This window comes from Agelaius tricolor, unplaced genomic scaffold (assembly GCF_023055355.1).
Source record: "Agelaius tricolor isolate 1412-34295 unplaced genomic scaffold, bAgeTri1.0.p SCAF_14, whole genome shotgun sequence".
Taxonomy (NCBI): Eukaryota; Metazoa; Chordata; class Aves; order Passeriformes; family Icteridae; genus Agelaius; species Agelaius tricolor.
Window position 1 is genome coordinate 7,231,429 of NW_027269274.1, and position 18,501 is coordinate 7,249,929.

The 18,501-nt window shown below is 45.4% G+C and overlaps 1 protein-coding gene across 16 annotated transcripts in view; it reads left to right on the forward strand.

Annotated features, from left to right (window-relative positions):
* Positions 1-18,501, forward strand: part of CADPS (calcium dependent secretion activator) — a 207,102-nt gene that overhangs the window by 42,591 nt on the left and 146,010 nt on the right. For all 16 annotated transcript variants that reach the window (XM_071439465.1, XM_071439449.1, XM_071439460.1 and 13 more), the window contains exon 3: positions 1,771-2,103. In XM_071439465.1, the coding sequence (XP_071295566.1) occupies positions 1,771-2,103 (333 nt within the window). The remainder of the gene's footprint in view (positions 1-1,770; positions 2,104-18,501) is intronic.

An 18,501-nucleotide genomic window follows, 5' to 3' on the forward strand; every position in this document is an offset into this window, starting at 1 on the left:
GGTCCCTTCTTCTGCAAGATTTGCTGTGTGCCCCCATGCTAGGATTTTGTTCTAGGCAATACTTGGCTCCTGGCAACCCTACTAAGCTGTCCTACAGCCAGGCAATTCACCTGGTGTTTTCTACAGAAAACAGGACAGAACACATCGTCTTCCTTTTTTAAAATCTTCCCATTTCATGATTTCTGCTGCTTTGTGTCTGACTGGTGCTCCCCTGTGCCTGCCTCCCTGCCAGTGCAGCCTTCCTTTCCTCTGCTGGCTGCTGCTCCACACCCAGGGAGGAAAAAATCAGGGCTGAGGGAATATGGGGAGCCAGATCCCACTGCTCAGGATGCTGGAGGTGAGGACCATGGATAACAACAGCCCTGGTAGGTATGGGAAGTCATTAGCACTGTCACACAGGTTCAGGCCTGGGCACCTGGCATGGATGAGGGGACATGGGAGCCCAGGGGGGCTGGTGACTGTGACCTCTCACCATTTCCTGCAGTCAGTGTGCTGATAATTGCCTTGGCTGCATCAGGTGCTTGGCTCTTGATAGCTCTCACCCATTACTTGCACACACCTGGGGCACTATCACTCACATTTAATCTCCACAAGGAAATGAAGCACATGCTGCTGTTGTTTCAGCATGGACTGAAGAGGTTGCTGGTGGCATTCTGCCTGTCTTGTCTGCAGGGAGTGAGAGCTCCCATGGTGATATCGGAAGGAAAGGTCTCAGCTCTTCCTCAGCATCATTTTTGATCTGGTCCTTGGACAAAACCCACTACTACTGCCAAGAGATGCCTGTGCCATCAAGCATCTGGGAACATGGAGTACTGTGTTGCTGAATGGTATATAAAAAAATAAATCATGTCCTTAGGTCATCCTCAAGCTCTTTAATTATTGAGAGCTGACAGATACACCCCTATGAGGGCACAGCTTCTTCCCAAGCTGCTGTATTCATCAGTTCTCAGCATTATTAATAAACCAGCAGTTTTCTTACTGGATATTGTTTGCTCTTCTGTGTTCAGGGCTTGGGAGAGGAGAGCCAACCCAAAATCCCTCTGACTCTCTAACCCTTCAGCTCTGTGTTGCTCTCAGGACATCTGTGCTCTGTGGGAGTCTGTCATGTTTTGACCCTTTTGCTGCTCTTGCAGTGGGAAGAACATCTTTATGAAATGTCTTCTCCCTCCCTTTCTCCTGCTGTCAGTGCCCTGCATCTCTGCAAAGGTTCAAGCCATGCTGAACCATCTTGCACTTCCCATTCCTGTGTCAGCAGGGCAGACAGCAAGGATCTCCTCTGGTGTAGTAGAATTTGGCTGTAAACCTGGTCCTTGCAGAGGTTTCCCAGGGACCTGGCTACCAGAATAAATCCAGTGCAGTGCTGTTGGCTTCAGTAAGATGACTCTGCTCCCTCTAACAGGGCAGAACTTGGTTAGGTGAATGTAATTGTGCAAAAACTTCCTTATTGAAACATCAGATGGAACAAAATAAAATCCTGTTTTCCCAAAGGGGATTTATGTATCTGGTGAGGTGTGGCCATAACATCACATCAAGTCCTAATTGCCTCAAAATATTTCATTGTAGTGGAGGTAAAGCAGAAGCTTCACCTGATTTCATTACGCTTCCCAAAGTTCAGCCGAAACCTCTGACAACATGTGGCAGTAGAGTGAAGAGTTGGAGAATGTCCTGGTGGTCAATAAGCAGCTCCCCAGCAGCGAAACCACTTTTTGTGGTACTTAAGGGGGATTTTTTTTCAACTGCAACCATTTGAAACCCCCCTTTTCTTTGCAGGTGTTCCTGAAGAGCGACCGCGTTGCCAGGATGGTGCAGAGCGGGGGCTGCTCGGCAAACGACTCCCGGGAGGTCTTCAAGAAGCACATCGAGAAGAGAGTGCGCAGCCTGCCAGAGATCGATGGCCTCAGCAAGGAGACAGTCCTGAGCTCCTGGATGGCAAAGTTTGATGCTATTTACCGTGGGGAGGAGGATCCCCGCAAGCAACAGGCCAGGATGACAGCGAGTGCTGCCTCAGAGCTCATCCTCAGCAAGGAGCAGCTCTATGAGATGTTCCAGAACATTTTGGGGATCAAGAAGTTTGAGCATCAGCTTCTGTACAATGCATGTCAGGTAAGGTGGGAATGGAAGAGGGTTTTTTGGGGTAGGCTTGCCAGTCGGAGATACTGCATTATGAACTGGAAACTTTGTCTGACCAGACTCTTTTGGAGAGAACTTCTACCAAGAAAGTGGGGGTTGGTTTATGGTGGGACTTCTACACTGCCAGTATTGTTCTGGCTATCCAAGTGGGCCTCCTTCTCTTGCTCATCTTCTTGCTCAATTCCATAGGATTGCTGAGATGGGGAAATTTTATTCCTCAGCTCTGTATGTGAGTGAGCAGGGCTCTGGGGTGGTTAAGTGGGCTGTTTGCCTGTGGCTTGTTTGCCCTTCATGTGTCACATCACCAGTCTGAATGACAGAGGTTCTTACAGCCTGTGATATCAGCAGTTGGATCCCAGGAGTGCCTGGGGTGGGTGGCTTATGCAGACTTGCCCAGTGAGGTTATACAGGTTCTCCCTAAGTAGAGGGGGCTCTGTGATCCCTGCATGCCTGTGGTGGAAGGAAAGAGCATCCCAAAGCCCCGTGAACTCAGGGTAGCTCTGCTTGCACTTGAAAACCTTTCCCATTCATCTCTTTCTACCCCAGAAGGGCCAGTTCTGCAGAGTTTCATAGCCAGGACTCTGCAGTGCTGCTTGTGTTTCCAGAGCTCTTGCTGAGGGCTGTCAGTGGCTATCCAGACTGCTGGTGACCCAGATTACAGTCCCCTGCTATTGGATATAAATATCACAGTGGGATAAAGGATGCCAGAGTCACAGAGAGAGTAAGGTGTGGAAAGTTTTTGGAGGAGGAGCAGACCACAGTCTTTTCCCTGTAATACAAGGCTTCAGCTTCTTACTGAAATGAATACATTTGAGACCAATTCTGTCTGTCTTCTGTCTAGACATTTCCAATTTTTTTTAATACACAGAGAATTATGTTTGATCTGTTTTTACCCCTGTAAAGAGCCTTAGTTATCTTGCATTTGTTCTTCATCTCAAACCTTAATGACAGAGTGGGGAGAGGATAATAAATGTCCCTGAGTAATATGTCTTCATAGCAAAAACTGCAGTGGCCCTCATAAATTTTGTTTACACAGATTTTGCGTCTCCATCCTCTGTTGGAAGAATTCTTTAAAATCAAAACCATAATGTTTTCAGTGATGTGTCAAGAACTGAGTCAGTTCTGCTGTGTTTTGGTTTATTTTTTGACTCAAAGCAACTCCAGCCCTGTGTCTGCCTGACCTGTGCTTTGCTAAGGACCAGGGTGGCCTTGCGTGAGCGTGTGTGTGATCCTTCCCTCCTGCTTTGTGCTTCCCACTGAGGCAGAAAACAGTGTTTGATCACAGCTGCCCTGCTTTGTGATCTCTGCTCATTAGAATCTTTCTGGCTGACACCATGAACCCAGAAGCTGCTCCCTGCAAATTGCCCTGTTGCATCAAGCAGTCTTTTTCCTGCATGAGTCCTGGTTTTAATCCTGGAGGATTTAATTCTGTGTCTTTTCTAATACTTGGAGGGAGTAAACCTGTAATTTAAGCTTTTACAGGAAGACATAATTTCTGATGACAGCTAGAATTAGCATGGAAGTTACTCTGTTTTTAATACCTGGATAGTGAGGATTAGCTTTGCAGAAGGGGAAGCCCTTTGTGCAATGGATTCATCAGAAAGCTGCAAGGTCAGCAGTCATTGAGCAGCTGGGTGTTTTCCTGGGATGCAGTGGCAGTGGTTAAAGTGCCCTGGTGCTGTGGGGTGGGACCCTGCCCCTTGGGGAATGGGTCACTGCTGCTCTCCCTCCCTCTGCAGAGCAGCCAGGGAAACCACAGGCTTTGCTCTGAGAACCCTTTTTTGGGTGCTACCTGTGGTCATGTCATCCAGGCTATACCAGCAGGGTCTTTGGAGCTCTCTGGCCAGCAGCAGATGCTTTGTACTTCTCTCTTGCTATGAAGCACAAAAATTGCTGTTCACCATTACTCTTTCTGCAGGGACTCATCCACTGCTTGCAGCCAGTCTGTTGGGGGTAGTTATGAGCTTCTCAGTGGTAATTTGGTATGGTATAAGCTACACTTTTTTCGACCTGTGCTTGTCTGCCATGCTTGGGAGGAATTGAAAAAAGCAGCCACTTCCCTGGCAGGCTGTCTGAATGCTATCACTCTCTCCAGAGTGGCAGCACTGTGCTGTTCATGCAGTTTATCAGTCAGTCCCCTGTGATTAGAAAAGCAAAGCCCATTGTATTTTATGGAGGGGCTGGCTGGTCTGTGCTCTCCCTTGCCTTGGTGTGCAGGCTGAAATTGCCCAGAGGCTGTGCAAGGAGGCAAGGGGTGGCACAGGGTGTCTTTGCCTAGTTGTCCTCCTAGTTGTCTTCTGTTTGGTGCTGAGAGCCCCAAACACTGCTGGTACCTCTGTGATCTGAAAGTAGATGCTTTTCTCTATGCAGCCTCCTGTTACATCACACTAATTGCATAATGATTGCATCACTGGGACTGCATTTCCATTCACTTCTGAGATAATATTTTGTTTGTGCAGAAGGAGGATGATTTCTAAAGAGATTTTTTTTAATACAGTAGCCCCAGGGGGCATGAGATAAATGTATTCTTAATGTGATAGCAGTGATTTAGCAGGATCTGAGATAGCAGTTATTGATAGCAAGGTATTAATGCAGTTGGAAAGGCTTTTAGGAAACAAAGATGGGAAGTGGTGTTGTAGCAGCATAGTTGTGAAGATTACAGTGTTGTTAAGCACAAACTCTGACTAGAACATTTTAAATAATACACGAGTCTTGCACTCTTTGCATAACACATGCCACGTGGCTCAGTGTTTCTGCTCCACTGGAGTCAGCATTGGAATTGGGCATCTCTGGCTCCAGCAGCAAGCTCCTCTGCTGTGTGAGAGGTGTGATGGAGGGAGAAATGTGTTTCAGTCTGGTCTTTCTGGTCCAGAACCTGTTGGCAAGACTTAAATTTAACTCTTCTGCTTTGTAATTAACTTGTGGCTGTGGAAGAGTACTAGAGGAGCTGTTTCCTGTACGTGTTGGGCAATTCCAAACTTGGGTTCTTGCTGCAGTTGGCATTTCCTAGGGTACTCTATTTCATGCTGACCTTCACGATGGCTGAATTCAGAGCATCTCTGAAATCAGGCTGTGGTGTTCTCCCTGGCTTGTTCTTTCCCAGCCATAGGGCAGTGATTTACTTTTCTGTCTCAAGCTGTATTTGGGAGTCATTTTTAGCTACAGTGAGAAGAGCCAGAGCTGGTACAGTGCTGTTCAGTTAATCCTGCAGCAGGAGCAGATGTTCAGATCTGTCTGTGATGAGCTGTGCAAGTCCATCCTCCTGCTTCAGAGGAAGAGTGGGCTCTCCCTGCAGAACTGCCTGAATTCTCAGGATTCACAGTTAGACTTTCTCTGCATTCCCAAGCCTGAAGTGTCCCATATAGTGTGGCAGAATAACCTGTCCTAAGCATAGTTCCCTTAGATGTAAGATTTGAAAGCAAATAACTAAATATAGGCATATCTGACCTGCTGAGTGATGCTAATACATGGTCGTGGTTTTTCAGCATCTATTTCTGTCCATCCATGTAGAAGGCAAAACATCAAAGAAGTGTGCATGTGTGGGTGGGCTGCAACACACACCAGGTGTCATTGCTGTCTGGCTATTTCATGTAAAGGCATAAAGACATCTCACCAGTGCAATTGGAGTTGTTTCATAAGTTTTGGGGCCCTGTGATTTTAACTAGGAAACATTTCAACCCAAATTTTCTCAAATGGAGCTGGCTTAAAACTAGAATTCACTGTTTTGACATTTATTTTCGCAGCTGAATTAGGACACTATGTCCAAAGGCTGACATTTCTCACATAGCAGAAAGTTCCCCTGCCAAAATAAACTAACTCAAGTGTTTGATTTTAGCTCAAGTCAGTATTAGAAATGATTTGCTGAGGTGGTGTCTTGACTTCTGCCCCTCTCATCTCTGCAGTTTGTGTGGTTCTACCCAACTTGGCTTCTTCACTTGCTCTGGTGTGTTGAGCCCCTCACGTGCCCATCACATGCCCAGCATGTGTCAATCATGTGCCTGGCACACGGTCACACGGCCATGCTGTACCCAGTGCGTGCCAAACACGTGGCATGAGCTGACTTTGCTGACTTAGCTCAAAGTTGGAGACATCTCCTGAAAAATATTTCCTAAATCCGTTCTGTTTGCAGAGAAGCTGCAGAGGTACTTGGAAACTGCAGCCCAAGTAGGGGCAGAAACTCATGTGAGGCACTGTGACAGCTCAGACAGTGAGATGAAGGCTAAGGTCACCTCAGAATAAATGTTTGATTTGTGTGTATCTTCCCCAGACCAAGTATTTCATTTGGGTTGTTGTGATGAGGAATTCCTGGCCATGCCTTGCAATGAACAATGAGTTCAGGTTTGTTGTGCACAGCATGGAGATACCTGTCTGTGCACATCCCTGTCCCTTCAGTTCAGGGCCTCAGGGGTTTAGGATCAGATCCCTCCCTTCTACTCCCTATTTAAGGAACACAAAGTGATTTCCTTTTATTCTAGCTTCATCTTGAAGCTCAATGTCTATGAAATATGTATCTGCAGTTCTGAGCATTTAAGCACTAACTCTGGCTGTAATGACCCCTTTGAAAGGGTGGGAGGTTTGCTTGGACCCCAGAGCCCTCTACAAACAGCCTGTCCTGGGGATGGTGAGAACCAATGAGCCTCCATGGGCTCCTCTCTCCAAGGCTGGATGCATGTGCCATGGACAACCAGCAGCTTTGGCCAGCACTGCTCTCCCCCTTGAAAATCCCCAGGGCATCAGCCTTACCCTGTGGCTTTTTCCCCCTCTTTCACTGTTTAAAACTCCTTTTGATTGCTCCACCTATTTTCACTCTGTAAGCATCATCCCCACCCCGCCTTCTCCCTCCCACTTAAAACAAAACCACGACTAATAAAAATGGGTTAAAGTGGTTTAGAGATGATAAAAAGCCTCAAACCCCATAAAGCATCATGGTCTGTTTTCAGTAATTCTGTATTTATTTCCATGGAAACAGAAATGGCAGCCTGGAGCCTTCTGCAGGGTTGTAATTACTCCTGCAGCAGCTGCAGCTTCCTGTCAGGGCCGAGCAGCTCCCAGAGCCTGCCGTGGTTTAGTGCCCAGTGGGAAATTGAGAAAGGAAAAGCTCTGGGAAGTGAATGAAATCTTCCCTGTCCTAACAACACATCCTAGATACTCACGTGGTCCTTTGGGGAGGAGAGGCAGCTGCCCTTCTCCATCAGCTCAGCCTGTAATGTTTTGAAGAATGATTTTGGCATGTGGAGGGACAGTGCAGTGTCAGGGGTGAGGGCGGTGTCTGGCTCTGCTGGACCCTCGGTTGCCAGGTACATCCTTTGGGAGGGGTTTGCTGATGGAGGTCACCCAGGAGCCACAGAGAGGTGCCATGATTGTCCCTGTTGGTGCAGGAACAGTGACCCTATGTGGGATGCATCGTTTGGTATCTGTAATTTGGAGCAAGAGGGGTGGTTGAGATGGGACATCTGTTAGCTCCAGCATCCAGTGAGACCTCAGCCAGTTGGAGGGACATGACAGGGCAGTGAGCAGGGTGGCCCTGCCAGCACAGCAGTGTGCCACAGTGCTGCTGCCTTTTGGGGATGACAATGCAGAGACCACTCTCTGCCAGGGTGGGACCCCAGCTGTCATCATCCAGTGTCTGATTTGCACAGACACGTGGGGACCTACGTGTGCACCCATTAGCTGTAGGATCAGCTTATGTTATGTGCTGTTATGGACTTAGAGAGCAATCTTGGCCCCTGTAATTAAATTTAAAGCAAATTAGCTCTTCTATTAAACAAAATAAATCTGATGTAGCCTAATGCTGTATTCTCCAGCTATGGCTGATCAATCGCTCCTGCAAAGAGCAGGCAAATGCTGCTGAGCAGATGGTCTTGGCTGAGGCATGGTCAATTAAACTAATTAAAGATGCTTTCATTTAATCAGAGGGTGTTTTAACCCTGTTAGCTGCCAGTTGGGGATGTGTTTTCGTGTACTAGGAACTTCCAGTTCTGGCCCTTCTATAGATTTCTGGTTTTCAGTCCCTTTACAGAAACCAAAGTGTGCATCCAAAGAGCATACATCTAGCAGAGAAATTATAATGTCATGCAACAATAGTGAAGACTTGCAGAGAATTCAGTTGTTTCCTTCTAACACTAACCAGAGATGTTTATTAGCCTGAAGAACTCTTCTGCAATGAATCCTTCCCACCCTACCTCCTGCCAGCCTTCCCTCTGGGTTTAGGGGTGGGGCTGCCTCTCCACAGCCTAGACAAGTGTCACTTGTTCCACCAAAACAAGCAGTGGCTTGTCATGGTGTATTATTTAGGGGACAGAAAATGGTTTCAGCATCCAGACAGGTTCTGGAGTGGAGGGGCAGCCTCTTATTTCAGCTCTCTGCTACCAAGCAAAACATCTTGGCTGCTGGGAGCCCCTCTTCCTAGGGGTTCTGGAGATGGGTTTAATTCATTATGTGCTGCAGAAGTCCACGAGGACTCCTCTGAGCTGAAGCCTGCTTTTCATATTCTGTGATTTGTCACAACTGGGCACCCTCACCATTTCCTGTCTCCACTTCAGTCTGCTCCCCTGCCTTGCTGTAAGGGGTGACACCACCTGCAGCAAGGTAAGAGCCACCAAGAGAGCTTGGAAGACCATGCCAAACATTCTCAAGAAGCAGCAGTGGAGCAGAATCATGCACACAGCCCAGGAGTGATCCCTCCTTGGGCTGCACAAAGGGCTGCAGCATGCCAGGACCCCTTCCTCTGCCTTTCCACCAGTTTAATGAGAAATTAAGTGAGAAACAGTTGTACTTTATCCAGAGGCCATGTGGACAACTCCTACTTCAGCATCATGGATCCCTGCAGGTACATTAGGGCTAAAATCAGGGTGATTTTCAAGGTGTTCATCCTTTTTGAAATGATAAAACCCCTTTTTACCTTCATCTAATTAACAAGGTGTTTTGTAGTGCAGCATCAGCTGAACGCTCTTTGTTGTCTGTGTGGACTGATTAATTTTTGCAGTTTAAGGCTTAAATTACCATCAAGATATCTCTTTAATTTATTTTTGTTTCAATTGGCCCATGAGTACTTTTCATCATCTGCATTCATGCTGCAAGGGAATGCATAAAAAATAACCATGGTTACCTTATAAAACATCATATCAATGACTTGACTTTTCCAGCCCACCTTAGCCCTTTTATCCTGTTTTATACTGTTGGACTGCTGTTTCTTTTCTATCATTGAAAATACAGTTGTTGGCATGACTTTTCTGCTGCTTAGCCAGATGTTTGGGTTTTTTCCCCTAGATCAGGAGCATAATTTCAAATCAATATTTATTAACACAATTTTGTTTCCCTACCATAACCTTGCGTTCTGAAAAGAGGAAGTTGAGTTGTGAATTCCTTGGTCTAGGTAGGAGAGACTGGTGAAAGTCTGAAGGATTGAACTAGCTGATGTGTTGATCTGCTGCCATTTGCAGCAGAGGTCTCTGGGAAGGGAAGCACTTTGATCCTGAGACAGCAACTGGGAGAGCTGTTCTGGTGTCTGCTGCCTCTGCAAGCGCCTGCCTGCTTCCACCTCTGAGCACAGGGAGGGCTGGGAAGATGGACCCTTCCTGGCACAGCTGTGCAGGGAGATGCTGAAGGGGTGGGGAAGGTTTTGCAAAAGCTTGAGAAATGGGAGAGTCCTTGAGCATCACTAAGTGTGACAACACTGGGAAATTACAGCTTGAAACCATTTCAGTGGAGAGGAGATTTGGGGTGGCACAAAGTACAGACTCCAGAGGTGTTACCTGTATTGGTTTTGGCAGAGGGGAGACTGAAAAATAGGGGAGCAAAAAAAAGTGGACGAGAAGTTGCTATTTAGGAAAAAACACTTTGCACTGAAAAATCCAATGATCCCATGGAGTATGTTGCCACTGTGCAGGGTATCCAGCCTCAGAACACCTGCTGGGTCTCCCTGAGGAGAAGCCAAGCCAAATGGTGTCCATTACAGGGGGGAAGGAGTGATTGTTAAATGTGCTACATAAAAATTAAATGTTTATTGCTAATCTTTCCCCTAAAAAACAAAAAAAAGGAACCAACATAAAATGCACCTGATGGGCCAGAGTTCAGTTTCTGAGTTGGCTTCCATGGGGTCTGGTTCCTAGGTTTCCAGAGGTGGGACTTGGCTCTCAAAATGCTGCCTTTATTTCAAGCAATCTCTCTTGCTTCCCTAACTTTGAATTCAGTGCAAGCCACTGTACATTAAAACCAGTTTCTCAACGTGGAGAAACATTGTGGACCGTGTCTTGTTAGGAAAGGAAAATGTCACTCCTCCTGTTTGTCTTTCCCTCAACCAGAGATGATGAGCAGAAGACATGACAAAGAAATGCCCCCACTGGCCCCTTTTGGAGAATGTAATCTCCTTTTTTCTCTGAGCAGCATTTGTTCCCTGCAGTACATGTTCCTGTCAATCAGCCCAGGAGGCCTTGGGAGACAGAAGGGGTGTTATCCAGACCTCTCTCTCTTTAAGCAAGGAACTGCTAGCTGCAAAAGAACCCATATGTGATGCTTATCTTAAGGAAGGCTGGAATACTTAATAAGACATAACTGGTGCATGACCCTGCACTATGTTAATGCCTCTCTTCTCTTCCTCTTCCTTTTAACTGGAAATACAATGGAGCCGCTAGAATTTAATTTTGCACGTAGGTCTTTAAATCTAATTTGAATTCCACATGAAAATCTCAATGCTTTGCAGCGCTTCAATCCTTGCTCATGTATTTTATCAGTGATTACCTTCCTGGGGAACTTTTAATGCCTATCACAGGAGCAAAAATGGAAAGATACAGTCCTGCTTGCACATGGTGGGGGTTATATGTGGTCATGCTGGCTTGTGCCAGAGCTCCAGGGACTTCATTTCAGCAATGTCTTGTCAGAGAGCCTGGGCTGGTTCCCACTGAGCTGTGCTAGCCTAAGGTTACACACTATTCTTTTGGTTTTCTTTTTATCATGTTATATAGAGAGATCATTCTTCTGACATACATCATCCACTAAGGGAATATTTTGAAAGTTCTACATTAATATTTTACTAGGTTTTCTCTAATCTTATTTCTGTTAAGATGTGATTTCCTCAAGGCTGCTTCTTTGCAGTCCATATTGTGTTCAGCTTTCCAGAAAAGGGAGTTATTTAAAAAAAAAGAAAAAAAATATTCACCAGTCCTTTCCTTCACTCCTTACATTTCATTGTTCAGGCCACCAGTGTTCCATGCAATTTGAAAAATGCTTCATGTCACAGCTTGGCATGTGATAGTGTAATTTTAATTCAGAAGAAACTTTGGGAGTCTAATGGATCAGGCCATAGAAAGTACTTCATGAATATAAAATACAGCTGGGTTAATCTTCCAGTTTTCATCTAAAAAGTACCAAATTAAAAAGAGAATAGGTATATTTCTTAGCAGAAATGAGATGCCAAGAATTTTCTTCAAAAGGATATCAAAGTAGGCACATATTTGTTCCCACTGAGCTGACTATAAATTGGGAAATGATCAACAAAGTAGATTTCATGCATTTCAAAGGCTCAGCCTCAATATTCCTAACTTACATAACCTGCTCCTTACCTCAATTTCAGTGCTGAGTTTTCATATTCAATACACTACATTTTTTCTGGAACATCTGATTCTACTCATGTTTGTGAGAAATTAGAGTGCAAGTTCAATAGGGAATTGGATGCAACACAAATTCAAATACAATTTCTCATGTATTTAAAAGGCCTATAGTAGCCTTTATCATGTAAAAACTGTGTTGGCCTCCATAGCACAGATTTTGTTGTATAATGCAGGCAAGTAGTGATGTTTCCTAACAGCAGTGATCTGTGCATGTGTTTTTCAAGTGTTGTAGCCAGCCTTTGATCCACTTCTTTTGTCTCTGACAGAGAACAGTAAGAAGATGGAGAGGTGATAGCACAATATTGTTTGTCATGAAGTCTTTGTGGAAGCATTGGTAGCTGTGACAGGGAAGTGAATGGAGTTTCCAAGAGCTCTGTATGCCAGCCCTGAGTGCTGGTGGCCCAGGAGAGCACAGACTGGGGTGGAGGTTGGAGTCTGAACCCTCCTGTGCCCCAACCACAGCCAGGTTCCAGTACCCTGTGGGCATTGGGGGGACCAGGCTTGCCTGCTTGTGTGTTCAGGCTTGAGCCTTAAGCATTCCTCAGACGTGCACAGGGGGAGACAGCTAAAATTACAGGCATTTCCCACAATAAATGAGAACAAAGAACAGATGCATAATTTTTCTGTCCTCTTCTGAATGTGCTGCGTTGGGAATGATGTTTGCAGTTCAGAGGGAGGAAGCAGGCACAGTGACAGACAGTGGCCACAGGTCAGGCACCCTGACTTTGCCCTACAGCCTGTTGAGTTTTGGTTAATTTCCTGCTCATTCCCATGGGTGCAGCTCATTTCTGCATCTTGCCTGACTGCTGCCTGTGTGTGCAGCTGTACTGGCAGCAGCACCAAAACTGCACATCTCCAGTTATCCTTAGTCCACAGGAAAGGAAACTGGGCAAGGTCTACATTGATGGTATTTTGCTTCAGGTATCAGAAATCAGAATCAAAATATTAAGTTGCCAACAAAGGTGGGAGACCTTGGAAGATAACACAAATTGCAGTGGGATGCTGGAGGGAGTGTAAGGCTTTACTCCTTAGCAGAAGGAGCATCAGTGATGAGTTCTCTTTTTCCCAGGCTGAGGACCACGAGTTGTTGTCTTCTGTGGAGAGTTTTGCTAAATATAACTATCTTATTTCATGACCTAGTTAAGTCCAAACTTGACAGGGAGAGAGCCTTTTGGGTGTTTTAAATTATAAAATTCTAATAGCGGAGTAATTAAATGGTCTCATATTTCTTCTCAACCCCAGTCATTTATCATGCTGATATTTCTGCCAGTTTGTTGGAGAGCTGATGTTGTGCAACATTGGTGGAATGAGCTGCAGGCATGTGTTGGGCTGCCAGTGCCAGGAGTCTCGTGCACCCGTGTGTGGAGCTGAGACCAGGGCTGACAAAAGAGCTGCGAAACAGAGATGTTGTCCATGGAGAAATTATTGACACAATAATTTTATTGAGCCCCATGATGCCTGTTAGGTCTGATGAGAATGGGATTCGCCAAGTGTAGCATTTTATTTTGTATTTTAAAATCACATTAAAACCCAGTGCTCTTTATTTCTGATGCAGGGTGTAATGTCAGCAACAGTTCCTCATCACAGTACTCACCATCCCCTCATAGCTTGAAGTCTTATTCCCTTCCCATGCATATCCAAATTCTTACTGTCAGTACAGGCAGATATTGGTAAGACAAGAGGGGGCAATTTTAAAGTAAAAGAGGAGAACATTAGATTAGGTATTAGGAAGAATTTTCTTAATGTGAGGGTGGTGACACACTGGCACAAGTCACCCAGAGTTTTTCTCAGGGCAAAACTTCAGATTACTAAAGTTTTCAAGGCCAGGTTGAATGGGAATTAGGGCAATATGGTCTAGTGGAAGGTGTCCCTCCCAATGGCAGAAAGGGCTGGAAAAAGATGGTCTGTATGTTCCCTTTCAAGCCAAACCATTCTATTATTCTGTATTTCTAAGAAAAATGTAAAATATCAAGTAGTCATTTTCATTGACCTTCTAACTCTGCTCTCCATTGACCTTTCTGCTTATAGATTTTCTCTTTATTTGCACTTTTTTCTTTGTAACAGTGGACTTTGGCTGGAAATAGTTGTGCTCAGATGGTTAGGTATCAGTTGAGTGTAAATTAGCTGAAGGAGCTGTGGCTGCCACTGTCAAAATGATTCCAAAATAACTTTGTGTGGGAGAGTGATGGTCAGGTCAGACAAGAGAAGCGTGGTTTGGGTCTGCTTGAGGGGAATGGAGTTAGAGGGGATAATGCCAGTTAGATTAATAAGGAGCAATTCACTTTTAAATACTGGCTTATATCAGGTGTACTTCCTGTTACAGTGGCCCCTCATGGATGTGCAGCAGTAGTATTTGGAAAGGGGTCTGTTCCCCATGAGCATCCGCAGTATTTGAGATGAGGAACACGGCTTTCTTTGGGGCTGGTACCACAGCTTTCCTCTGGGAAGTCCCTGCTGACAGCATGGTCCTGGCAAAGCAGGAGGAGAAAACTGGACATGGGTTTTGCTACTGGTTTGGCTCATTGATGAGCTGCTGTTCTCCCCAGGGGTACCAGCAGAGTTTTGGCACTGCTTTGGCTCATTGATGAGCTGCTCTTCTCCCCAGGGGTACCAGCAGAGTTTTGGCACTGCTTTGGCTCATTGATGAGCTGCTCTTCTCCCCAGGGGTACCAGCAGAGTTTTGGTACTGGTTTGGCTCATTGAGGAGCTGCTCTTCTCCCCAGGGGTACCAGCTGCAGCCCTGCTGCTCCCCCAGCCCTGCCTGCTCAGAGCCTGGAGGTGACTCTGCTCCTTTCACGTGCAGCCCTTTGCCCAGCTGTGTAACTCCTGATCCCTTTATTAACAGTCAACAAAGGCAATTATTCAGGGTCATTGATTGGCCATTTTGTTCTGGCTTTATGTGTGGCAACTGCAAAACAGCTGAGGATGTCTGGCAGGCAGTAGAAGTTTTATTTCTGTCAATTAAAATAGCCAAATATATGTTCAATGAGATCATTTGGATCATTACACTTGCTTATCATAATGCCAGTTGCAGTTTCATCCATTGTATGGATTTAAAAAAAAAGCATAATCAATGGAAAAAATAATATCTATTTAATCCTAAATATATGAGTAGAAATGCTGGCATTGTAACATCAGAGTATGAGCCTGATCTGAGCTTTGTCATTAGTGATCTTGGAAAAACCTGATGTGTTTCAAAATAAGAGTGGTTTTCTGGAGAATGACAATCAAAATAAATTTTGTTTGAGCAGATCAGTGGTTATCACCACCATGTGAAGCACCATGTGAACCACTGCCAGCCAGGAACTCCCCCTGGTATCTCTACCTTATATTTTTCTTGTCTGCAGTTGGGGTAGCAATAGAGCAGGGGATGGTGGAGGGCAGGGCAGTGCAGTGTGCAAGGGCAGGACAGGAGGCACATCTGTGTCCCTGAGGCATCCTGCCATACCAGCATGCCACAGAGAAGAGAACCTCTCCACTGTTGCCTGAATTTACTTGATGCAAGTTATCAGCCAAAAGTGAATCTCTCCTGTTCAAAGACAAAGAGTTCATAAGAATCTTTAATAACAAAACTCTCCCTGTGCAGAGGCTGCTGGGAAGGGGTGTGCCAGGGTGCTGGGGAGCAGAGGAAAAGAAAAATGGGTCATATAAAATTCTGCTGAAAAAGGAGTAAATACTCATTGATAGCATGAAATTGGATGTAACTGTAAACTCTGCTGGACATGAATTTGCCCATGCCAGTGTGAGCCCTGGAGAAGGGAAGGGCAGCTGACAGCAAATAACAGCAAGGGATGGTCTCAGAAAAATTCACCAAGCAAACCAGAGTTCAGCTTGGAGCAGGAGCATTTCCTTTTGAAAGTGTCATCAGCTGTCTGCTGCAGGCTGCAGTGATTCCTGCCTTAAGATGAAGCAAAACTCAGCACTCTGGTCTGGTGGCAGGGACCTATGTGGAGAGCTTTTCCAGCTGCTCTGGGATGCTCTAGAAAACCCTGGGGACAGTGTGTGGACACAGCTGAACTGGATATGGGGCCAGCCCCACCTTCCTAGCAGTTTGAAACCACTGTGATGCCCTTGCTTTTCTCAGGATGCAAGCCTGTAACCTTCAAGAGAACCTCTACCAAAATTTAGAGGAAAATCAGCTCCTTTTTTTTCATCCACAATTCCCCTTTTTTCTGTCTTTTTTTTTTCTGCTTCAAAGGAGGCCCTGGAGAGGACTTAAAGGTAAAACAAGCAATGAGGAAGTACAAGCTGTCATAAATAGTGTTAAAACAAGAGTCAGACTTTGCAGTAAGGTAACAAGGTACCTGAGAAAGTGGTGACAGAGTTGTGAAAGGTTTTCAAAGCTTGTGTCTGATTGATGCCTTGTGGGCATCAGCTAAGGATTCTCAGGACATTGGTGGGCAAGGAAAACAGGATGCAGCCACAGCCTCAGTGGGTGTGCTGAGGTGTCCAGCCATGGTGCCAAGCCTTTGGCATGTGTGAAGGTACCCCAGGAAACATTGTGAGAAACTCTTGTCTTTCTATAGGGCAGCAAAAAAACCTCTCCTGTATTCCAATCTGGAATCTGAACTAGAAAAATGTGTTGGACGGGTCTTGAGAGTTATGTGAAGGGATAAGGAAGAACTAAAAGTTTGACTCACCTGGGGAAATGGTCCAAGTAATTTGTTTGCAGATGTATTGGAGCAATGTTTAACTGTCCGTGTACAGGAGCAGTAAAACTGGGATCAAAGCAGTCACTCTTGGCTGCCACTGATAGTCAGGGTTGGGAGAGCTGGGCAAAGGTTGTGACTGTCTTTCTCTCACCTGAAGGATACACTGGATCTTTTTCTATCAGATATGCTTATGTTTAAATGGAAGCTTGGGCCTTAACATAACTGAATGAATTTTTACTATGCTGTATGCTGAATTCAGCTGTATGCTGAATTTTTACTAGAGATTGCACAGGAAGGGGCAAGTGGTTAATTTTAGGCTGGGAATCCATCCCATGACTGGGCAAGTTTTAGACACCATGACTGTTATTGCTGAATAGAATCAGTTATTTAACTGAACTTTGTCTAGGCTGGTTATTTCCTTTTAGTCTGCATTGAAAGTTGTGGTGGGCTCTGAAAAAGAGTCTTGCAGCCAGGCAGATTGGAGCTGTTCCCTGGGCACCTGCAGCCAAAAGCCTTTGCTGTGGAGCTGCCCATGTTAGGAAGCAGGGCTGGCATGCAGGGAGCACTTGGTGCTGCATGGCAGTGAGGATGAGGTGATGGCAGATGAGGGGACACTGCTTTGCCAGATGAAGTTTGTTACAAATTCCCATCTGCTCAGAAGCAGAAGCTATAAGGTTTGTGCTTGTACAAGTAATTATTTGTTATACATTTTTAAACATGAAATCTAGTCCAAATGGCAAATATTTTTAGCGTGTGTCATTGTGCAGTTAAGAAGGCTGCCAGCAGCATAAACCAGAATAACTCTGCGTGGTGCTGGGGCTGAGATGGGATTTTCTGCTTTACCCATTTTCTCCTCCCCACTCTTGGGGACTCGTTCTCTCAGCTGAGCTCCTGCTCACATGAGCCAGCATCTTGCAGAGCCAGCTGCTTTGTCACCCCCTCCATTCATTTTACCTGTGATGGAAAGCACATCTGGCACAGCTGGGAGGTGTTTGGCTTGGTGTGAAAATGCTCTGGAAGAAATGGGACAGGATTGCTGCTTTTTGTCCCAGTGGAATATGGAAGAGGCAGTCTTACATCTCTTAATTTCCAGCAAATGCACTCTGTGGAGTGAGCCTGCACATGGTTTATAATGTAGGCACGTTTGGGCTGAATGAAGCTTTTTTTTCAGGTTTTTAAGGCTTGAACTGCTTGAATTGTTTCAGCAGTGTTTTACCCTCCACTCTAAATTCCACTAAAAAAGAGTGGGAGAATGGATTTAAGATGGATCTGTGCATTTTAGAAACAGGACAGCTTAGGTTTTTAGGGTTGCATAAAAATGTAGGGAGGAAACCTGTCTGAAGAGAAATGCTTTTTGACAGGGTGGAATCTGTTGTGGATTTTGCTCAGCCTGTGAGCCAAGTGATTTTGTTATTCCCTCAGCTCTCATGCAAGGTCACAGCATAAACCTCAGTTGATTCCTTTGCCCCTGCAAAGCAGCACAGAGCATTTCCCAGCTTTGCTGGTTCCCAGCAAGAGCTCCCTTGTTTTCATCCACCTGTCTTAACAATTTTCTCAGCATCTTGTCCATTAGTCCTGTCAGAGGCTGGTTTTCCCTGTTGTTTTTCCCTATAATTCCCCTTAAAAAGAAAAGGAGAAAAAGGGGGATGCAGAGGGTGTGCAGCAGGGACAGCAATGTGACCCCATGGGTTGCACACATGCATCTTTTTTTTTTCTAGTGCCCTGAGCAGTGCTCTCCTGACCTTGATTTCCATAGATCCTTGATTAATAGTAAGAAAGAGAGGGGAAAGGTTTCAGCTGTAGGTTCCATGTGTCTATTCCCATGGGTTTATTGCTGGTAACGTCTGGTGGTGCCTTCATTTGAAGTGAGAGTGCAATTTTTACCAGGATACACAGCAGAATGCAAAAAAAAAAGGCTGAATTCCATGAGAATGCTTTAAGAGTGGCTTTTCTTTTTAATCTCTTCATTCATGTTTTTCCTAATTTCTAAAAAGAACTGCAGCAGCTGGCTGAGATGAGCAGGTACTGGTGCTGCAGACCTGCAGTCATGATTGTGCTCCCTGTCACATCTGGATTCCAGCTGTATATTTTGCACTTATGTCTTTTCTGCA